The sequence below is a fragment of the Engraulis encrasicolus genome, chromosome 20, assembly GCF_034702125.1.
Source record: "Engraulis encrasicolus isolate BLACKSEA-1 chromosome 20, IST_EnEncr_1.0, whole genome shotgun sequence".
Classification (NCBI taxonomy): domain Eukaryota; kingdom Metazoa; phylum Chordata; class Actinopteri; order Clupeiformes; family Engraulidae; genus Engraulis; species Engraulis encrasicolus.
The window spans coordinates 13,865,253-13,888,323 of record NC_085876.1 but is presented as its reverse complement, the minus strand read 5'-3'; the positions used below and the strand labels follow the sequence as shown (position 1 = coordinate 13,888,323).

The window sequence follows — 23,071 nt, the reverse complement described above, 5'->3', positions numbered from 1 at the left end:
AACATAGGGAGTACACATCCCCACACTGTTTAGTGCAGACTTAGAGAAGATGTAGTGGAGAATGAAGCAGTGTAACCAACACAGAGTACATTAGTGTGCAACACAATGTGAACTTTATGGTTCAGGTGGCCACATTGGCAACCAACACACACTTTAGAGTTCAAGACTACAAGGCCACCTTGACTACGTCCTCTGAAAAGATAAAGATAAAATGTTGCTTTCTGAATATAATTTCTCCAGTTACTTTACAAAAACATTTTGCGTGAAAAACTTGTACTATGAGGTGAAAGGAATACACCAAAAATGCTTCATTTATATGCCAAGTCAACCATTAAAGATCTGCAAATGTGAGGAAAAACGGGACAATCCACTTACATAGTGCAGTATGGTGACTTAACCCATTAAAATGACACAACAGTACAGTATATAGAGCCAGCACCTGCCCATATTGCCCAAGCCACTGCACAGAACTTCAGTTATACATCAAGCGCGTAGTAAAACCCAATTGTGCATTCATTTACTAAACTGCGTAGTGTCCCAAGTAGTGAATTAGCCACAGCTTCTGACACACTAGGCTATATAAGTACTCTGAAGAAAGAATAAGAGCAATAGACCATGTCTGAAAGTGGCCTGTGTAGTGTTAAATTAGCTAAATGCTCGCCAGAAAACAAAAAAGCATACCAGGTTAAACATCTTAGAACCGTGATTCCATTGTATGGAGCATAGTCACATTGGGATGGTGAAAGACATATAGAGCATGCCTTAAACGTAAACATGCCTTCATACATCAATCGATTGTTTTGCTAAATCAGTCGTAAGACAGCGTAGTGTTATCACTCCATGTTGGTAATATCTTCAAGTTATGTGGGTTGTAAGCAATGCAGTATGTATGCATGTATGTCTGTATATAGGCCTGTGTCCTGTTTTTTGTCAGTTGTGCAATAGTCTTGTGATGTGATGTTATGTGAATGCAGGGTGGAAAAAGGGGTATGCTGTCCCGGGCCCAGGGAAATAGAGGGCCCAGAATTGACTCCCCATTACATTGTATGTATTGGGTAGGGGGCTCTTTCAGATAACTTTATCCTACGCCCACCGAAAGCTGTCAGCAGCCCTGTGTGTATGTCCTGTCCTAAACGAGTGTTGCTCAGGGACGCAAAATGAATTTCGGTGTAAACTGACAATAAAGTATAATCTTATCGTATCGTATCGTATCGTATCGTATGTAGTGAGGGGGTATACTCATGGTGGTATGATAAAAAAGGTTCAGGGGTTGCTCTGTCCTAGAGTATCTCCAGCATACTGCTGTACTGTGGTATAAAAGGTGTCGGTTTCTGGATGCTAGACAGTAATTTCGTGCTATATTGGCTGAATAATTTCACCAACAGCCCGTTGCCTAATTATCCATCTGCATAAAAAGGAAACTGCCGTGCTGCTGTCTAATTCCTATGGAAGTGGGCCAGCCAGGCCAACATGGCTGCTGCTTTTATAAAGGTAGACTCCTGCTGTGTTGGCTTACCTGTGGTTAATGTTATGGCACTGTACAGTACAATAGCCTGGCTCATTATGCCGCCAAGATTGGCTGGTTAGGCTTTTAATATACACCTATATAGACATACAGGCTTTTCTTCTCCTCTGTTTGCACGTCTATATACAGTGTATAAAAAAGCCTAGTGTAGCCTTTTTCTCTTCTCGGCTTCTCTCACCGTCTCTAACATCAGCGTGTAGAGGTAGATGATGAGAGCAAGGATGAATGAGACGAGGGTGTGTGTGTGTGTGTGTGTGTGTGTGTGTGTGTGTGTGTGTGTGTGTGTGTGTGTGCGAGAGAGAGAGAGAGAGAGAGAGAGAGAGAGAGAGAGAGAGAGAGAGAGAGAGAGAGAGAGAGAGAGAGAGAGAGAGAGAGAGAGAGAGACGGTGAAGAAAGGGGTTGCACAAAAGTATATGTATATCGAGAGCCATTGTGTGTGACTATTCATTTTAAGGGTGCCAGCAGCAAATTATCTCTACAGGCTCTCCACCGCTAAAAAAAGAAGAAAAAAAAGCTGGACAAAAATTTCCATATAATCGGGCCCCCCGGCTAAGCAGCTTCACAGTGTCATTTTACATACACATACAGTAGTGGCCAAGGTATAGCACAGCACAGCACAGCACGGCCAGGCATACTGTAGCACGTAGGGGCTGCCATTGAGAAGGTATGCCCACTGCATGCTTGCTGCAGGACACACATAAGCATAAGCATGCACTTTTCATGCAAGATCGCATTGCCATGTGCATTTTATGCCAATTTTGCATGCGATAGGACACCTTACACAAGGTACACAGATGCGTGTGCATGGTGCAACATTAGCCATCTGCCCCCTACAGGATTCCACCAGTATTGTGCATAGTCCTCTCTTGATAGTTCTTCAACAAGTGTGTGCACTCGTTGTTCGCACACGGTTGCATGCGTAATTGAAGTCAAATAGCAACAAGAACCACCGCCCTGACGACATTGCAAAAATCGCCAACAAGCCCTAGTAAAATGTTATTTCTGTGCTATTACCACGCTATTATAATAACAACATGGTATTAGCATTTTTTATAAGCAGTTATAGGCGTTTTTCCGCAGATTTTACAGTCTTTTTTCACTGGGGACAGGGCACTGGAGGGGGCATCACCCGAGGCGCCAGTCATTGTAAGACCACTACTGCTCTATTCTCTCCTTCTTTCTCCATCTTTCCAACCTCCCCACCCCTTCATGTGTGCATCTTTGTGACTCAACTTGTGAGAGACAAAGCTGACGAATAGGAGGAGGAGGAGACATTCGCTTCTCCTCTTTTCCAGCATCCATTCCTCTCTCACTCACTCACTCACTCACATGTTCCCTCCATCCTTCCCAGTGAAAGGCTGAGTTTGGTGTGGGAATGGGGAGGATTGGGGAAGATGTGTGTGTGTGTGTGTGTGTGGGGGGGGATAAGCGGTCAGGCAAGTCGACTGAAAATGACAATGTGGAATTAATAGCGCTATAAAAACAACATTAAAGAGCGGCGAGCGGAGCAAGACGCTTCCTGTGCGCACTGCACCGCACTGCACTGCACTCCCTGGATCCCCCTCCATCTTAGAGGATGGCACCATGCTGAGATGGCTGCTCTCTCCTCTCCTCTCCTCCTCCTACTCCTCTTCACTCCTCAAAGCCTCCTCCCTCCTCCTCCCCTCCTCCCCTCTCCTACTCCTCTCCTCTCAGCCTCTGGAGACCCCCTGCTCAGGGGCCGCTGCCTGTCGCATGGCTGTACGTATGGCCAGGGGGCTGGGAAAGAGGAGGAGGAGGATAGCCACTGCTGGGAAAGAGGAGGAGGAAGAGGAGGCAGATTGTGTGTGTGTGTGTGTGTGTGTGTGTGTGTGTGTGTGTGTGTGTGTGTGTGTGTGTGTGTGTGTGTGTTTGTGTATCTCTGTCTTTTTTTGTCCATCTGTGCATGTATTATGTGAGTGTATGTCGACAAATGTATGTGTGCACGAGTTTGTGTGTGTGTGTGTTAGTCTAAATGTGTGCATGGATGAGTTACTTTTGGTTGACTGTCTGTGTGTGTATGTGAGTGAGTGAGTAAAGAACTCTAAGGCCACTTTTTCGCTCCATATTTTCATCTGCTCGTCTTGTGACCTCTCTGCTCATCTTACTTTCTGGCCTTGACTGTTACACATTTGACCAAAAAAAACCAGGGGTGTGAGGGAGTGGGGGTTAAGTTCATAAAGTCTGAATCTTAACCGTATTAAAGTGCAAGTGCTGAAGCATGTGTGGCTGTGTATTTTAGAGAGGGGAGGAGGGGTTTGGAGTGGCACCACTGACTAAAGGCGGATTCAGAGTTAACGTAACTGGCGCTAACCTCATTCATACCTCCCTGGCGACGATGGCGTGCGCTATAAATTACGTCACACGCCCCTCCGTAAACTGTCGCGGCGCGAGGTCGTGCACCCCACATTTTTTGTAACTTGGCATGCGCCACCAGCGACTATGCATGTAGGCAGACAAAGCAGGAGTTGCGAAGAGATATGGCTACAGCTACTGTACTACAGAATGGACCCTGCATCATTTTAAGGATAATAAAATGACTTAGAGAGTTATTTTATCTTCTCCCTTAAATGTTGGCTGCAACAAAAATCTGTTTCATTGTGGTAAGTCATAAGTCAGACGTTCAGTAGCCCTACAGCAGCCGTGTTTGGCTTTCTATTTTTATACATCTCTAGAACTCCCGCTGCGAGTTGCGACAGATTCTGCCGTTTCTCTCATGAACAGCAGAGGGCACACTTCCGAAAATGCAAGCAAAAGCCTGTAAATGGCGCTTTGGACTATAAATGGTCTGCCAGATTTGAATGGTTCTCGCGCCAAATTGCGCACGTTAAGTATGCGGAGCCCTTAAGGGAGACTAGACAGTGTGCCCAGCTAGTTGCCCTTCTGAAATCGTGACCGCAGGCCAGGGAGAGTGGGTGGGGTGGGGGCTCGGCAGTAGCAGCAGCAGCAGCATTGAGTAGACACAGCCTGTGAAGCTGATGGGAAACAAGCAGGACAGTTGTCCTGGTCCAGGGGAGAGAGGGGACTCAGAATTGGGTCCCCATTACATTGTAGGGGGTGCTCTAACAGATGCAATTCATCCCAGGCCCAGCTAAAGCAGTCAGCGGCCAAGGGTGGCGGCGGTGGTGGTGGTGGTGGTGTTGGGGGGTCCGCAGTACCAGCAGCAGCATTTAGTAGACTCTGCCGCAGATTTGTTTTTTTTAATGGAGGATTTAATCAGACAAATCGCCCCCCCTACCCCCACCTCCTTTGTGAAAGCTAATGAGATGTGTCACGGAGGAATTATTTCCGCTCAAGTGTCCGCCCGCCCGTCCGCCACCCCACCGCCGCCAGCGTCACCGTCACTCACTGACGGAGAGAAGGAAACCAGGGGTTAGTGGAGTGAGAGGAGTGTTTTCCGGAGTGTTCTGTCCGCCTGAGTGGCCCATCCAAACACCAGCACCGTGCCACAGGGTGGTGGGGGAGTGTTTTGGGGATGGATATGGGATGGGGGGAGAGAGAGAAGGGAGAGGGAGGTGGAGAGAGAGAGGAATTGGGCTGTGTTCTGCATGGGGAGGAGAGAGGAAGAGAGGGAGAGGGGGATGGAGGGAGGGCTGCGTTCTGGATGGAGGATAGAGGGGATAAGTGGGCATGGTGATGAAAGTGTTTTTGGGGGATGGGATGGGGAAGAAGTAGGGAAACACGATACCGCTTTTTTAAACTGATACAAGTACGCATACAAGTTCACTCATTTCTGTACTTGCCGATATGGAGAACCGATAGCGATACTTTTACCCCCCAACATACAATGAAAATAAATTCACGTTTTCTTTCCATCCAGGACATTTGTTTTATTTAAATGTAGCTTTAAATGTTAGCAAGTGTATGAGACGCCGATTATTTCTCCCCATACGGCTTTCAAGTCAGCGATGTTAAATTGTTTCGTGTAATAGAAGTATGAGTATGATGAGCAAGTATTGGTGCATCCTTAGGAAGAAGGGATGTGTTTTGGATGGGGAGAGAGGAAGAGAGGTGGAGGGAGAGAGCGAGGGAGTCGAGTTGTGCACTGAATGAGGAGAGAGGGATAGGGAAAAGGGAGAGAACCAGCGTGAGGGAGGTGGGTTGAGTTCTGGATGGCGGGGGGGAGATGGAGGGGATGGTGGTGCAGGGAGATGGGTAAGTGGGTGTTTTGGTGGATGCGGGATAGGGGTGGATTTGGGTTGTGTTCCGGATGGGGAGAGCGATGGGGGCGGGGGGGGGATCTGGGTGTAGATAGGGGATGAGGGGGCATGGTGGTGCAGGGGGAGGAGGAAGATGTTTTGAGGGTGGGAGGGAGCTGGGGCGATTTCTGGATGGCTAGAGAGGATGAGGAGGATGAGAGGACGAGGGAGGGGTATTGGAGCAGGGCGATGCTGAGGACAGAGGGTGTTTTGGGGATGGGGTAAAGCGAAGGCCAGGAGAGGGCTTTGGATGGCGCAGGCAGGGGATGGGGAGGGGTGTGGGCTGTTGTGTGCAGTGACTAGCAGCGATGAGGACAGAGAGAGAGAGAGAGAGAGAGAGAGAGAGAGAGAGAGAGAGAGAGAGAGAGAGAGAGAGAGAGAGAGGGAGGCAGAAAGCTAGCTGGCTGGCTGAGTGGCTGGCACCCTATATTGGGATGCCTGTTGCAAGAGGACAGTGCCAGGCACCAGTGCTGCTGTGCTGGAGAGTCCAGGGATGGAGCGCATCGCATTGGACCCCGCTCCGTAAAACACTTGGCGAGAGAGGGAGAGAGAGAGAGAGAGAGAGAGAGAGAGAGAGAGAGAGAGAGAGAGAGAGAAAGAGAAAGAGAGGGGGGGGGAGAGAGAGAAAGAGACAGAGATGGGCAAAAAGAGGAGAGGAAAAGAAAATTTGAGAAAGAGTGAGATAACATTGGGGGAGAGAGAGAGAGAGAGAGAGAGAGAGAGAGAGAGAGAGAGAGAGAGAGAGAGAGAGAGAGAGAGAGAGAACAAAAGAGAAGGGGGAATGGGAGACAAAACTGAGAAGAGAGAGAGAGAGAGAGAGAGAGAGAGAGAGAGAGAGAGAGAGAGAGAGAGAGAGAGAGAGGAGAGAGAGAGAGAGAGAGAGAGAGAGAGAGAGAGAGAGAGAGAGAGAGAGAGAGAGAGAGAGAGAACACTGGGAGGGATAGTGTGCTATACCACAATTCGCAAAGGACTGGCCTACAAATGCTAATCTACATTATGAGCTAAAAGAGGACCAGAGAGGGTGGCATCAAAGCTGCTAGCACTAATGCAGTGCAGAGCTAAATAGCTAGTGGAGAAGGGGAAGGCAGACAACACAGGCAATACTGCTTAACATGCATTACGTGTGACGCTATTGTTTTGTTGTTATCCATACCTATTAGAGCAGTTCGATACATGTATGCAGTGATGCACAACTCAGGTGTGAACAGAGAGACCATTTGATTATTTATGAAGATGGTAGGCCTACAGAAGAATGGAGGAAAGATTTACAGCTCTATAATGTTCTTGTGGAGGAACGCAATTTTGTTAGCTTCAGGTCGACAACAAAGAGCCATGTAGCCCATGTGTAATGATATTTACTGTGCAAAAGACTGAGGACAAAACGTAGCCTGGTCTTTCCATACTCGCGCTCAAATTTCGTTTGTACAGAGGATCTGGCTGAATTGATTAACTATGTTGGATGTCCCAATGTATGTCTTACTTCACTCAAAAGTTAACAGTTGGTTTTGACATTGAAAAACTAGATTACTAGTGGGCGGGGTGAGCTCTGCTGAAGTTTGAAATGTGCCCCCGCCACCTCCCTCACCCCTCCCATGTTCGCTAATTAGCCGGTTGTCTGGTAACAAGATTAAACCAAATATCTTGTCGTAGAGAAAGATAAATCAAGCCCGTACCTTTTCAAAATCCATGTGATGTCAGGTAAACGCCCACTTTAGGAGACCTTAGGTTAGGAAACGTTAAGAAGACTTCAAGTTGAGAATAAATGGAGCTCTTAGCACTGCAGATGTTGGTAGTGCACATCGTATGCAAGCTGTCACCAAACACAACAGAAAGAGAAGAAGGAGGAGGGGACAATGCACGGCCAGGCTAGAAGGAATTCACTTATTATGCTGTATCGGTTTTAGGCTATTATTTAAGCACCAGACAGAAGGGAGAATTGTTTCGGGTTTTTTTCAGCACAACTCTAAACATCACAAGCTTCTGTAGCAAAGACTAGCCTATAGCTCTTGTTCGGCAAGGGAGAGAAATGAAAACATTAAGTTTCTACACACACACACACACACACACACACACACACACACACACACACACACACACACACACACACACACACACACACACACACACACACACACACACACACACACACACACACACACACACACAGTTAACTATGTTTCATCCCAAGGAACTTGATTTGGGTCTTTGTAGCAGAGCATGTAAGGTCAAAGGCCAGGAACAAAACCTTGCAGCTCTACGTCCTGAAAAAGAGTCTAAAAAATACAACTTCACTTCATCCCAAACATACCAAAACAGTATTTCAGATTAGTTTTGGAATACAAATACAACCTTGCAGTTTTTTTTTGGAAGAATGCCTAGTGAATTGAAAAAAGTTTATGTTTTATGCCTTCACTTGAGACAGTGAGAGACCGGGATGGATTGGGATATGACCTCAGATTCGGTCACAGGTCCCTGATGTAACAGTACGGTGCCTTAGTCATTTTAGCCATGGCTGAGGCCAATAAGGCAAGCCATTTAAAAGAGCCTTTTGTGAGGAGGGTAGAAAGATACACAGAATCTGAGATATCTGTAAATCACATTGAAATACTTAGTAACCTAACCTCAGCATTTGCATGCATATTCTTGCTGATAATATAATGGATTGATTTCATTTATTTTATTTTTTTAAATCTGAGACAAAGTGTTCTGTTGCAGATGGTGATACAGAAAACAGACAATAGCCATCGAAATATATCAGGTAACCAGCAAACAAAAAATCTAGAACATAAAAGAAATCAGGCCTTGGCCGTGGCTCAAACAGCTAAGGCACTGTACTGTACTGTAATGCTGGGGACCCATATTAGATTCTGGCCCGAGGTCATTTCCCATCCCAACCCCATCTCTCTCTCTGTATTAATCTGTAGTTGTGTGCGATCCAATAAATGTAAAAAAAAAAAACCCTCACCTGTGCTTTGCTAGATTCGGCAGTGAGAAGAACTTGTAGTGACAGTCGGGACACTGGTGTGTCCTCTTCCCACAGCCCCCCTTCTTCTTCTTCACCTTCTCCCCCTGCTCTCTGGTCTCTCCTGCGTCCTGTGACTGTGCTCTTAACGCCCTCACAGCGGCTTCTTTTAACGCCCTCTCGGCCGCTCTCGCCTCCTTCCTCTTTTCCGCCCGGTCCTCCTGCGCGTGCCGCGTCTTGTGGCGCGCCAGAGCTCCCGGCATGAAGAAGGCCTGTCCGCAGCGATCGCACACGTGGCACCGCTCCCCGTCGTGCGTCGCCTTGTGACGCGCCAGGTTGGCCTTGCCGATGAAGGCCTTGGGGCACAGGTCGCACTTGTACGGCCGCACGGCCAGGTGGCCAGGGGGCAGTGCGGTGGGGGGAGTTGCGGCGGGGCTGGGGGTCCCTGCAGCCTCCAGCAGCTCTATGTTGAGGATCTCCCCCTGCTCGGCTTCTGCAGAACAGACCGGTTCACACATTTGTTAAACATGAAGTTCAACAGTCAAGTCAAGCCGCTCAGAGGATATCTGACTACACTGCACGCATGCACGCGCACACGCACGCACGCACACACGCACTGCACACACTACACACACAGACACTCACACACACACACTACCCTGGACGGTTACCAAGACAACCGAAAAGTTATTTTTATCAAAGAGCGGGCTGTGACTTTGAAGCGAAGCAGCTCATCATTTTTAAACTTGTGATCTATTCTGCCGTGTTTATATAACACAGTTTATGGCTTCGGCTTTGGTTTGAAGGAAATACTATGGAGATCCAAAGATACTCTACAGAGCCGTATTCTGATTTTTTTATTATAATAATATTTTACTTTATTTTGAAAAGTATCCATTTACCTACTTCATTCTCAAAGAGAACAACATAGCTCTCTTAAATTAGACCAATCAGTCCTACACATCTGTTTCATAATATTACTTGAACCAACACTTCACAAGAGTTGAATGTGTCTTTTTACGCAACATACAATTGTTGTACATTGTTCACAAAGTCCTCATTAAAAGAACAAACAATGTATTCCACCAACAACAACAACAACAACAACAACCAAAGGGTCGATTTCAAGGGCCTACACTACAAAGCTGGTTCAGGATAAGTTAAGAGATAAATCATCTAATAGAAGAGTATGGAGTCCTCATTTTCTTAAGAAAAGCTCTTGTATTAGATGATTTACCTCTTAACTTAACCTTAACTTATCCTGAACCAGCATTGTAGTATAGGCCCCAGTATGCCAAGATCAGGCTCGCTTACGCTATCCACTATGCTATTCACCTTTCAACCTCTTGGAGGTTTAGAAGCAATCAATGTGTTTCTTAATAGGATGGATAGTGTATAGTAAACTTAGTACTTAGTAAACTTAGTACTTAGTAAACTTAGTACGCGGTTAGGCAACTTTACTTTTTGACATCAACATCTAGAAGTGACAAATGCCTCCAAATTCACATAGTTATGTGACATAGAGAAGGCACTACAATGTTGTTCATAATTAGTACAACATACCTACTATACCATATTTGGTAATATACTGTGTAGATACTAGAAAGATGATAATAGGCAGTATACTGAAACATAGACATGCTATGATAAGGAGGGCCACTGACAGCTATAGCCAGGCCCGGGACAAAGTCATCTGAACGGGCCCCCTTTCTCAAGACATACAGGTACAATGTAATGGAGACCCAAATCTGGGCCTGGGACAACTGACCCATTTGTCCCTCTCGGCTCTAATGATGAAAACTGATAGTATGCCGATAGTATAGTAGTAAAAGATAGCAGGCGCTTGTATGCTAATAGAACAAAAGTATTTTGTTGTTAGGTACTGGTACGCATGTCTATTTACGTACCTTGCGGCCTTTCGTTGAAGGTTTAGCTTAAGGTGTGTCGCTTTTTCACAGGGTAATTCATAGTAGGCATTAATATACTGTTAATTAGAGACAGGGAAGCCGACAAGGGGGGACAAAGGGGTCAGTAGTCCCGGGCTGAGGGAGATGAGGGCCCATAATTGGGTCCTCATTTACAGTGAATGTATTGGGCCCAGATGACTTTGTCCAGGGCCCAGCCAAAGCAGTCAGCGGCCCTGGTTAGAGAGTGTTATTTACCTTCGACCTTGATTGTCACCTGGCCGGCCTGGTTGCTAGTGTCGTCCTTGTGCTGCCGCTGGTGGTAGAGGAAGACGGTGGTGTTCATGAACTCCTCCCCGCACACCTGGCAGACGTGCAGCGCCTTCTCTAGGCCATGGCGGGCCTTGCGGTGACGCGCCAAGGCCTGCTGCGAGCGCAGAGCCGCCCCGCAGCTCATGCACAGGAAGCTGGAGCGGCCGTCCGTCTCGGAGGAGGAAGCGTTAGCAGCAGCAGCGTTAGCAGCAGCAGCAACGCTAGTAGAAGCCGCTCCTTCGCCCCCTGCCACCGCCGCCCTCACTGACTCAGCCGTGCCTTCAGTCTCCTCCGCCTCGCTTTCTGCTCCCTCTCCCTCTTCACCTCCACTACTTACCCCTCCCGGTTCCGCATCCCCCACCCCGACCCCCGTCGCCTGCGCCTCGTCCCCCTGCGCCTCCTCTCCCGAGCAGCACATGCCCAGATCGCTGTGCTTCTGCCACAGGTCCAGCGACTCGAACAGGAGGCTGCACTCCCCGCACTGGTAGCGAATGAGAGGGGCTGGACGCTTCTTGCTGGGCCTGGCCTTGGATGTGGACGTGGAGCCCGTCCGCTGCCCACCAGGGGGCCCTGAAGACACCGTCGACGACGATGAAGATCCAGCGCCTCTGTCCGCCAGGCGGCCGTTGGGCTTGGCTGCCAGCGTGGCAGATCCCGAGCCGGAGCCTGGGACTGAGGCGGGTGGCATCGAGGGACTGGCGCTCTGGCCTGGAGCCTGTCCGGGAACAATAGCCGGCGCGCCGTCCAGGGGAGGCTGTTGCTGATCCTGATCGGCACGGTGTTGGACGGGGCCAGCCGGCGGTCCGCGGGGAGCATCTGCATACATTTCAGCAGGCTAGAGAAAGCAGCAGACAAAGCCAAAAGACAAGGGGATACAGAGAGAGAGAGAGAGAGAGAGAGAGAGAGAGAGAGAGAGGGATAGAGGAAGGGGGGAGAGAGACAAGCAGGGGAGATAGAAACATGAAGAGGGGGCTGAACAGTGAACAAAGCACCGAGTTAAATGACTGAACAAAGACACAGATGCCTTTGTTGTCTGGGCCTAGACGTGAGCCACGAATTCAAGTGTCATTAGCCCTCCCTATCATTATTACATTACATTACATTACATTACATTACATTTCACTTAGCTGACGCTTTCATTTGTTCAAAGCGACTTACAACTATTATTTTTCAGGGTATTGGTTACAGTCCCTGGAGCAATGTGGGGTTAGGTGCCTTGCTCAAGGGCACTTCAGCCATGGATGGAGGTGTAGGGAGAGGTCGTGGGGGATTCGAACCGGTAACCCCCAGATTGAAAGACCAACTCTCTAACCACTAGGCCATGGCTGCCCTTATCAGGACAGATTAATTATGCAAAGCCCAACTCCTGTGGATTTTCCTACTGTTGAGCGTTGCAAAAAAAAAAGGGGTGCAATACCTCCTCCGCCGCAGTAGAGGGCGCCGATGGTGGGTTTTGAGTGATGAATCCATGGGAAGTCAGGCAGGTGAGCTGGTGAGTGAGCACGTCCTCCAGAGACGCGAAGAGCAGGGAACAGGGACACATGTAGAGGGAGGACGAGTCTGTGTCCATCTCCTTCTCCTCCTACTGGGAACAAAAACACAACGTTCAACTGTGGGCCTAATGGTTAGAGAGTTGGTCTTTCAATCTAGGGGTTGCAGATTGGAATACCCCCTGACCTCGCCCTATATCTACATCGATGGCACCTAACCCCACATTGATCCAGGGACTGTCACCAATACCCTGAAAAATATTAACTGTAAATCGCTTTAAATAAATGAAAGCGTCAGCTAAGTAGAATGTAATAATAATACTAATAATAATGTAATAACTGTCAGCAGGGCTGCCATACTGGACGGTTTCCCATCCACTTGGGCCATCTGCGGGTGAATAGCCCAGTGGGCGGTGTGTTCTGTAGAGATTTATGGCCATAGAAAGCAATAGAGCTTAGTCCAAATTAGGAGATTCATTGCCTCCAGGCAGGAGGCTTTAATGGGCTGGAAATCATCTGTCACATCTGGCAACCCTAACTGTCAGTCATTGGGTAGTGGGTACATGTCAATGTACATGTGGGTACATGTCATAACTCTTCCATCCTCACGTCCTTGTTGCCTCCGTTCCCGCACGCAGAGGCTCCCTTAATTGCTTGCATCTCGTCTCCCTGCTCCATCCTCGCCCTCTCACCCAGGGCTTCTGACAGCTTTGGCTGGGCCTGGGACAGTCATCAGAGAGCCCCCCCCACCCATCATCCACTTAATACTAGAGATGTACAGGATCCAAGATCCGGTTCCGGATCCGGCAGGATAATAGGGTTTTTTAGACTATCCGGATCCGGCAGGATCTTAAGCAGTGGATCCGGTATCCGGCAGTTACCTAAAAATCAGGATCTGGGGCATCTCTACTTTTTATGTAGCCTAGGCTTTTCAGTCAGTCTTTCACAACCCCAATCGCTGCATGGAGTGAAAGCCCTTTGGAAGCGGCCGTTGAAGGCAGTGTGGCAGTAAGCCAATGAGTCTTAAAAATAGTTTGCGCCGACGTAATGAAAAGGGCCCACGTGTTCGAGTTGGCTATGTGTTTCAACCCGGTTCCGGATCCGGCAGGATCTTAAGCAGTGGATCCGGTATCTGGCAGGATCCAAAAAATCAGGATCCGGTGCATCTCTACTTAATACATAAAATGTAATGCAGGGATGTCAAACGGAGGCCCAGGGCCAAAATCTGGCCAGCGGAGTCATTTTATACGGCCCGCTAGATCATTTCAAATGTGCATTAAAGTTGGTCCACATACACCATTATTGTGACTTGAACATGAAATTTGGTGTATCACAGGAATATGAGTAGGCCCAGGCCAATGAAACAGCTGAGCTCACACTCACATGCAACACAATACAGTGTATGTGCAGGCACATGAACTACCATACTGTATATGATGGGAAAGAGTGTGTGAAATATATTAAATTACTGTAAGTGCACGCCTGCACAAGTTTAGTCCATTAAATCAAATCAAAAGTAAATATTGGGTTCGGCCCGTGACTTCATTCCAGATTTTGATATTGGCCCTCAAGTTTGACACCCGTCCTGACGTAATGGGTACACAATTCTGGCCACACCATTCCCCATCTCCTGGGGCCCGGGACAACTGACCCCTTTGTCCGCCCTCAGTTTCCCTGCTCTCACCTTTTCATGGCTTGAGACGTCCTCGATGACGAGACTGGAAGAACAAGCTGGACGAGGCTTATATAATGATATGCCCAGATTGATTCAGTCACACTCAAGAGTAAAACTACCCCCCACCCCACAAAAAAGACAAAAACCTGCTGTCAGTCACTGAGTCACGCTCAAAGAGTAAACAATGTTTTGAAACACCTCAATCTCCTCATCCACACTAAAGAGTAAACAACAACCATCTCAAAGCCTTCACTCTCCATTCATGCTTCATTCTCTTATCACTGAACAGTGCGCAAAACACACAATCAGCTCTCCCCCATACACACACACACACACACACCAACAACTACTGTCAGTCACTGAGTCACGCTCAAAGAATAAACAACGATTTGAAACAGCTCAATCTCCTCATCCAATTTTAACTACAAATTCAACCAGTTGAACAGTTCACAGTGTACATAAAACACATTAGAATCTGCTTCCATTTTCCTCCCCCCTACTGTGGAAAAACACAGCTTCCAGCCAGTCGTTAATGAGGCAGGAAAGAGAGAGGAGGACTGCACTGTGTAGCGTGGGGGTGTCTACTTCATCACTGACTAGGCCTAACACTTGGATGAAACCAAATGAGGAGCAGAACATTGGGGACAGTGGTGCACAGCCTGTTAAAACAACAGCAAATAATTTATTCATTGTTAAAATATGACTTTATATTACAATATACTTAGATGACTTGTTTATCCAAAGTTATTTATTACAGGGTATTGCTTACATTCCCTGGAGTAAGCTTAATGTGAGGCTAGGGTGCCTTGTTCAGGCCAGGGGTACTTAAGCCACAGGCAAAGGTGTACCACACATTTTACCTAACCAGTAGGCTACAGGCCCACCAACAGGGGCCGCTGTGGCCTAATGGCTATGGAGGTAGTATTAAGATCAGAGGGTAGCAGGTTCGAATCCCACCCTTACCTCTCCCTACACCTCCGTCCATGGCTGAAGCAATTGCTGAAGCAATGCCCCCATATTGCTACAGGGACTGTAATCAATACCCTGTAAAATACCTGCAAGTTGCTATCAGCTAAGAGCAATGTACTGTAAAAAACATCTTTCAGTGCATCAACAGCTTGTAAGAGAACAACTTGTTACATTTCAAACCTGTGGGGAGCGTGAAGCAAGAATCGCTCTAAGGTACCAGATTGATGACAGAGCAGTTGCAAATTTGAATCCACCAACTGCCAGTTGTGCCATTGAAATAGCCTGAGGAGGATGGCACCATCCCCACACACTGCTGCTGTCATTTGTGTCCCCCTGCTCATTGTGCGATTAAACATTTTGAGTCTATTTTATTGTGTACACAGTGTGTGTGCTGTGGTGTGGTGTGCCATGAAATCACAGTGACTGCTTGCTTGCTGTTAGTTAATTCGAATAGTCGCAACACTCTCAAAATGACAGACAAACCACTTTTAATAGGACTACCACAGAGTAAAAACTGATGCCTCGTCACACCCTCATCAAGGTTTTTCTCTGATGCCCCTTTTTCCTCGGTTTTATCCAAGTCGTTAATGACTCGATGTACACACTCAGTTTAAACAACTACACTTAATCCTTTGGAAACCAATTTAAACTTAGAATGCAAGCAGTGAGCACTGCGCCAACTTGCAAAAACACACATTAGTCAACTCCAACAGCAGTGGGTGCACTAAGAAAGGAACTCTCCTCCTGAAGAATTAAGGTCCAACAACTCCTTTAGAGAGGGCCGCGCTTACACACCCTATCAAAACCACCCCCCTAAAGAAAGGGAACCGACTACTTAGAAGTGAGCTGAGAGCCTCTAATCATCCACCAAGCACATGTCGGTTTGTGTGGCGGCGGGAGAACGGGCATGGCGGCTGGCGAGCTGGCACTGGAATGGCATTAGCTGTGACCATCCAAGAGCCCTTGGGTGTGAAACAGGCAACATGAATCCCTTGCTTTTCCCAATACCACCCTTTCTTCCTGCCTTTTCTCTGCCTCTCTCTGTCTCTTTCTCTCTCTCTCCCCCCCTACTTGTCACATAGTACCTCCATCTCTCTCCCTCTACCAAAACACTCCAAACATCTCTCTCGTTCTCCCTCTCATCCTTTCTCTCATTCTGTCTTTATTGGATTCTCTGCGTGTGTGTGTGTGTCTGAGAGAACCTACTGCCGCAGACAGATGGCCATTCACAAACAGTTTGGCTGAGGACCCATTTCATTCCTCTACTCGCCACCCCCACGCGCACACACACACACACACACACCACACGCACATATGCAGAGAGCAGACAACGACCTGCCGTGCGCAGAGAAGATCACACCAGCACATGCTCAAACTGCCTTGCAAGTGCACTGCGCGCCTCTGTTTGGAGTGCCTCGCCATGTAATCTGTGTGTATATACTATACCTACGCATCCGTGCAATTGGTGTTTACTTTGTTTGCTCGTGTGTATGTGCGCTTGTGAGTGTGTGTTGATGAATGTGTGTGTGTGTGTGTTTATGAGTGTGTGTGAATGTCTCTGTGGTCGTAAAAGTCTATCTGTTTGTTCCATCTGCAATGGCACGCTCGTCTATCAAGGCGCCCGTAATGACAATGACAGTGACGAGGCAGGCAGCCGCCCGCTGCGGCGCGAAGCCCCTGGGATGAACACCTGGAGATCTGCTCATTGAATCAGGGCCCAGATAGCGGCGGTGACAGTGGCAGCATGGGTGTCATTTCCTGTAGCGATAGGTGCCGCTGCCGTCGTCGAGCCATTTGACTCGCGACAGACTCAGACGGGATATGAGAGAGATCATTTGTTTGATACACCTGAGTCTCTCTCTCTCTCTCCGTTCTCAGTGTGAGCGAGGTTCAAATGGTTGGGCGTCTCACACCTTAACCCCAGGGGCACCATATGGTTAGGCAAAGGCAGGCAGGGGGACTCCATATGGGTATACTGCAGTAAGGGGTGTGTGTGTGTGTGTGTGTGTGTGTGTGTGTGTGTGTGTGTGTGTGTGTGTGTGTGTGTGTGTGTGGGATGGGGGATGATTAGACCTTAATGACCAACATCATCATTACCAGAGGGGACATGAGGCTCATTCTTTCATAGGGTGGTGGTGGTAGGGAAGGGGGGATGTGATGTGCCATGCAGTTCCCTCTCAGTCCATCTATGTGCATCCTCTGCTGTCTGACTGTTATAATGGCACGCTACCGAAAGGTGTTGCTCAATTGAGTGTGACAGAATAGGCCTACAGATTAAGCAGATCTATACAGGGCTGCAGAGTGCAGAACTTAATGTTGTTTTGCTTTTCTTTTTTTTCTCTCGCAGCGAGTCTGATCTAAAGGTCCATAAGGAGGACGTGCCGAGCGTTACACGCCTTCGCGCTCCCCAGCAAATGAACCCCATGTATTCCTGGTAATTGCTGTTGAAGTAATCACAAGGCATATCAGGGGTTGCCTCTTCGTACAAGCAGATGGCAAGCGAGCTCAACTCCAGTCATTAACTCCCCGTCTAACGTCACTTCTAAGGCAGCAACACCACCACCCACCCACCCCACCCCAAAAGATAGTTTAATTTCCTACTCATCACGACTCTGCTTTTCTTTTATGGAGTGGAGAAGAGGCTGCACAGAGGAAACAATCTCACAGTTTTCAGTGGGAGCCTTAACGTACCACCCACCCACCCGTCTCCAGTCACGCCTGGCAAGGAAAGAGTTATCAGCAGTGTTGGAAGAGAAAGGCCCTGGCATCCATGTGACGGCAAGTTACGCCAGGAGGCAGAGAGACTTGACAGATTTTGGGTGATGGAGCCCGGCGGCCTGAGCGGTACATAATGTGCGCACGGCAAAGGATTTTGCAAGGAGATGAAACCATTTTGTTTTTAATCCTCTAAAAGCGTTTGGCACAGAGTTCTGCTTGCGCTCGGCACAAGACACTAGAGGGGAGATTTTTCTTAACTGATTAAAGCAAATTAGGGGGAGAAATGTTGGCAGTTAATGTGTAGGTTGTTTCCAGGCAACGCCACTTAATACCCCACAGCAGCAGCATCTCTCTCTCCCTTTCTCTCCCTGTAGATGGCTGTGGCCACCAGCGTGTTCCTTGACGATGCCTGACCTTAACATGAAAAGGATGCTTCTCTGAGCGGTGCACAGTGTGAAATCACACGCATTACTAAACAGGGTGCTGAGGGGAGATACCAAAGACAGTGAAGCTGCTGGGAGCCTTTTGCTTGATGCTCACAGCTCATTATACTACAGGCTGTGGTGGAACACTTGGAATACTGACAAGGGCAAGCATGCAGCACTCCACAGAAAGTTAGGTTATGTCTCCCCCTGGTGGATTGCCATTGTAACCGATGCTAAGGATTTAATTTCAAACATGTCTCAAAGCAAGCAGGCACAGGCGGGAATGACTTTGGTTTTGCACATGATTTTGATTTGGCATAAAAGATGCTGCCCACAAAAGATTTTTCCCGTCAATGATCAAACGACATCTACAGCGTCAGAGCTCAACCAAAACCCCAGACGATGGCATTATCACAATGTCTTAGATGTACACTAGATGTGCACTATTTTTTTTGTTAAAACAGACATGATTGACTAGTACACACGGGGCAGGCATGTGTATGCATGATGCATGCTATGCCTATGGCCCGGCATAGCTATTATGTCTATGATCCTAGCTCCACAAAACGAACGACATTTTGCTTTCTATGGTACGATGGCCGCTCCTCGTTATGTCTAATGTCTACGTTACTTGATTCAAACTCCTGCATAACGGTCAAAAACAAGCACGACACACAGCGCCAACAAAGCATGGTTACAGTCGTGGATAATACAAAAGTAACTATACTTATTTGTTCACTTTATCGTTTTACTTACTTTCCACGGCCAGATAGCAAAACCTTTCTTGCGACGGCTGGGTTACGTCTCAATATCCTTCTTCTTGATTGGTCAGCTTCTACCCGACAGGCAGTTATTCAGCCAATGAACGAAGTTAATACTCATGACGTCATATGAAATCGACGTTCCTCCCAAATGTTTCTTTCTATGGTTGTTTTTTCCCCCCCATAAAGAAACCATAGTCAAGGATGGTCAAGGGAAAAACAGAGATGGAAAAAAGTCTACACAAAGTTCCCCCCACTGAATTACAATGGAGCCTAAATGTAGAACTAGCCCCATTTGAAATTGCATTATTATTACTATTATTATTGGTATTATTATTATTTTGTTGTTAAAAAATATAAAAGACACAATATACAACATTTCTTTTTCATTACCTTTGTCTGGACATTACATTGCCACGATCAATGACTTTTCCAGGATGTCCATGATAGTGGGAAGCTGAACCTTGTAGGCTAATGGCTCAGTAGGCCTATTACAAGAATACGATAATTAGATGATAAACCTAAACAATAGGAAGAGGAAGCCACTGGTGTCATTTAGTTAAAAAAAAAAAAGAAGATCCCCAGGCTATTAGATGCTTTATCACTACCTCAAGGTTAACTTAACATGGTGAAGGCTACAACTTCAAAAGGTTCTTGGAGTAGGCCTACTCTGCAGACCCTTGAAGGACTTTTTATTTTATTAGCCCACTATCAAATGTAGGTTTTCATAACTTACAAACTGGCTCAACTGTCAGGGTTTCCACTCATTTACAAAATTATTTCCTAGGACTTCCTGGTGCTTTTTTGGAAATATTTTTCAGCAGTCTTACAGACTGCTTGGCGGCATTAAGCAATTCTTGAGGTAATAGCTCACCTCTATGAGTCATTCAATGATTAAATAAGCCATTAATGTCATTAATAGATTAAGCAAGACCATTGGAAACTAAAGCTAAGTCTATCTAAAGCTTGCAACACAGCGCTGTCTTTGTTTTGGTGTGTGTCACATTTAAGACATACGACAATGAATGCTGCAACTGTCACATGTTCATGCACTCTGGGGGCCTAATAAGATGCTTCAGGAGTTAAGTAAAGAGGTACAGTAAATCACTTAATAGAAGAGCCTGAAGTCCTCATGTTCCTATGAAAATGAGGACTCCAGGCTCTTGTATTAGATGGTTTACTCCTGAACCAGCTTCTTAGTATAGGCCCCAGTTATTTCAGGGTATTTAACCCATTTCGTCCTAAGCCCTTTTTGGAAAAGGGTGCCCTCAGCCTACTAAATCCTAAATATCTCAATCTCCGTAGCATATACAAACATGAAATGGGTTACATTTAAAAGCTAGGACCCACATTTTGCCTTAGAATGTGTTAATTCAGCTGTAACTTAAGCCCACACTTTTAATAAAGCAGCTCAAATCTCAAGAACCTGAATTCAGCGCAAATATGTCTCCAGGACACAATGGGTTAAAAGAACCAGATAATAGACAGGTGGAGGTTTCATCTCTTTATTTTAATCAGACTGACAAGCATGTTATCTCCCCTCTCTTCTGTCTCTCTTCCTCTTCCAGTCAGCTAAACCGCACTAAAACCCTGGTATCAGTTAAGACATGACACGATCACATGAGGAAAAAAAAATAAAATAAAATATAACGCTACAGTCATCTGTTACAGACAGGGAACAGTATTTCCAAGACAACATCCAGTCAGTCAACTCCTTAGAAACAAGACCGATGGAGCAAAACATGTTTTGAGAGATGTGGGGTGCTACCCCCTTACACACCATCATTGGCTCAAAGTGTCTACAGTTCAGCATTCATCTCATACAAAATGGCTGCAACAACTAGCCACAGATTTATCTTTTTCCTCAACAGCAGCAGCAGTGGACCCACTGCCAGAAATCACAGAATTGAAGCTCATTTACAGAACAATGTTTTCCCTTTCTGTTTTGGAAGTCTACCATGAATGGTTTGAGGAACTTCATCAAACATTGAACACAGACAACAGTGTGTGGGCTGAAACTAACTGAATGTGCCCCCAGTATCACAGCTTCCCTTACTTTGAAATGATGACTCAGCCAAAGGAAACCAATACAGTACACAGCTTTAAAAACGTAAACATGCACGCATCCACACACACTCGTACTCAAACACACGCACAGCAGTTAAGTAACGTCATTGGACATCACGCCTGTCACGAGAAGACACCATCTAAAACCACAATAAATTAAAAAAGGAGAAAAAAATGAAAGCAATTGCTGTCCTGTCGCTTCCCAACATGGAGCAGATCACCACATTTGTAGCAGAGAGGAAGAGAGAGAGATGACGACTGAGATACATTCTAAAAATCAAAAAAGGAGAGAAAGAAAAATAAACGAGAAAAGTGGTACAGTTTTGGTATTTACAATCTGGAACACAGGGCTTGAGATACAACAATATTTACAAACAGACAAGTGTCTGGAGTGAATCTGGTCAAAGACACAGCACTTCCACAGAACACCTGACAAAAAGAACAAAACAAAACAAAAAAAATCAGTGATAAAAAGCCAGGAAAGTTAAACTGAACAAACAAAAAGTGATCACCACCACATACGGCAGACAAGTGCGACAAAGGACCAAGAAAGAACAAAGGATTTTAAAAAAAAATGTTGAATGTTTTTTGCTCTACAGGAGAGGCAAAGAGGAGGGAAAGTTACACTGTACATGTCAGAAAATGCAGCTGGATTGCTACGAATCAATACTGATGCATTAACGTTCTTATCTCTAGTACATTGGAAGGTGTGACTGAGTTGCGCACATAGCGGAAAAAAATGAATTAAAACAAAAAACAAACAAAAAAAACTGAAGGAGAAAAAAATGCACAAAAAGAAGACAGCCACGCAAGTCTTGTCTACTTCAGCTACTTCTCTACTAGCGGCCAGTTTCTTATATCGCCTAAAAAGGAATCAAGAGGAGGGACTTTTTTTAACACCCAGACTCTACCGGAGGAAAACATCACACCTCACTTGCCATATTCCATGATGAACAGACTGTCATCCAAACCTCAAGGCCGGTGCACAGTCCAAGCACCTAGCCATAGAAACATGTGACATGTCTTTTAACACTAAAATGTTCTGCATTAGCCATCAATTACACGTATATACCCTGTCGGAGAACGGAAATCCCTGTTTAATAAGGTCTGTTGCTGCATAATGTCAACAGAACTTGCTTTGTAACTGTGGTTGCAATGTTGTATAGAGTCCGCAAACCCATACAACCCAAACAAAGTCCTGTTCCTAGATATCTTTCTGATCTTTTGCCTTCCTTCAACCGGCACGGTGCACTCACAACTATGACAGTGTTCGTTTCATTTTCCTTATTTTACCGATATATATTTTCATGGCAGATTAAGTATGTACACTGTGGCAGGCATTGTATTGAAAAGGGGCACCCCCCTTTGTTCGGGAGATTACCGTATGTCAATACCTGGCCCATTACTGGGAGATGGTGTCTCCCAAAACTCGCCTATTTTTTTCACTCTCCACAACCCAGCCCTCCCGCTTTTAACCCTTAAACCCTAACAGAGATTCAAAACGGATTGAAAACAATAAATAGATTCAGAAGAAACAGAAAAAAGAAGAAGAAAAAAAGTGAGGGAAAAAAATAAAACAAAAGCCAGAAAGAAGACTGTTAAAAAATACAATGCAATAAAAGTATAAAATCATAGCTTCTTCGTATTCCCTGTTTTCTGAAAAACTCACTTGTGACACCATTCTGTGGTTGTTCTTAAACACCTATCTCCTTTTTTATTTATCAGAGGGACCTGGACCTAAATGCCTTTTTGCCATTTACAGTCAAACCTGACGCTAAAACATCTGACCTGGTATTTTGGTGGCATGAAGTCTCGTTATCTTTTTTTTTTCTTTTTTTCAAACATCATTGTCTGTGCAGTCAAATAAATTAAGCTTTATATAAAAAAGGAGAAAAAAAATCTCTCAATAAAAGCAGACTCTTATTTTTTTTTTCTTTAAACAGAGGACCCGGCCCTCCACAGCCACTAGTATGTTCTGCTGTCTTTGTAAACATGAATACAGGGGTTATAACGATCGCCATAGTCATGAGTAGAGTAGTGATGTAC

The 23,071-nt window shown here is 46.2% G+C and overlaps 2 protein-coding genes across 2 annotated transcripts in view; both read right to left on the bottom strand.

The window, feature by feature from the left end:
* The window catches only part of LOC134436811 (zinc finger protein 93-like), a 33,858-nt gene extending 14,748 nt beyond the window's left edge, over positions 1-19,110 (bottom strand). Inside the window, exons 1-4 of the mRNA XM_063186160.1 lie at positions 18,954-19,110; positions 12,338-12,505; positions 10,867-11,755; positions 8,708-9,197 (exon numbers count right to left, since the gene is read on the bottom strand). Of these exons, the coding sequence (XP_063042230.1) occupies positions 8,708-9,197; positions 10,867-11,755; positions 12,338-12,490 (1,532 nt within the window). The 5' untranslated portion in view covers positions 12,491-12,505; positions 18,954-19,110. The remainder of the gene's footprint in view (positions 1-8,707; positions 9,198-10,866; positions 11,756-12,337; positions 12,506-18,953) is intronic.
* Positions 19,111-20,449: 1,339 nt separating this feature from the next.
* The window catches only part of LOC134436314 (glycogen synthase kinase-3 beta-like), a 32,171-nt gene continuing 29,549 nt past the window's right edge, over positions 20,450-23,071 (bottom strand). The window contains exon 10 of the mRNA XM_063185467.1: positions 20,450-23,071. This exon is cut by the window's right edge and continues 1,148 nt beyond it. The gene's annotated coding sequence lies outside the window, so the exon portion shown is untranslated.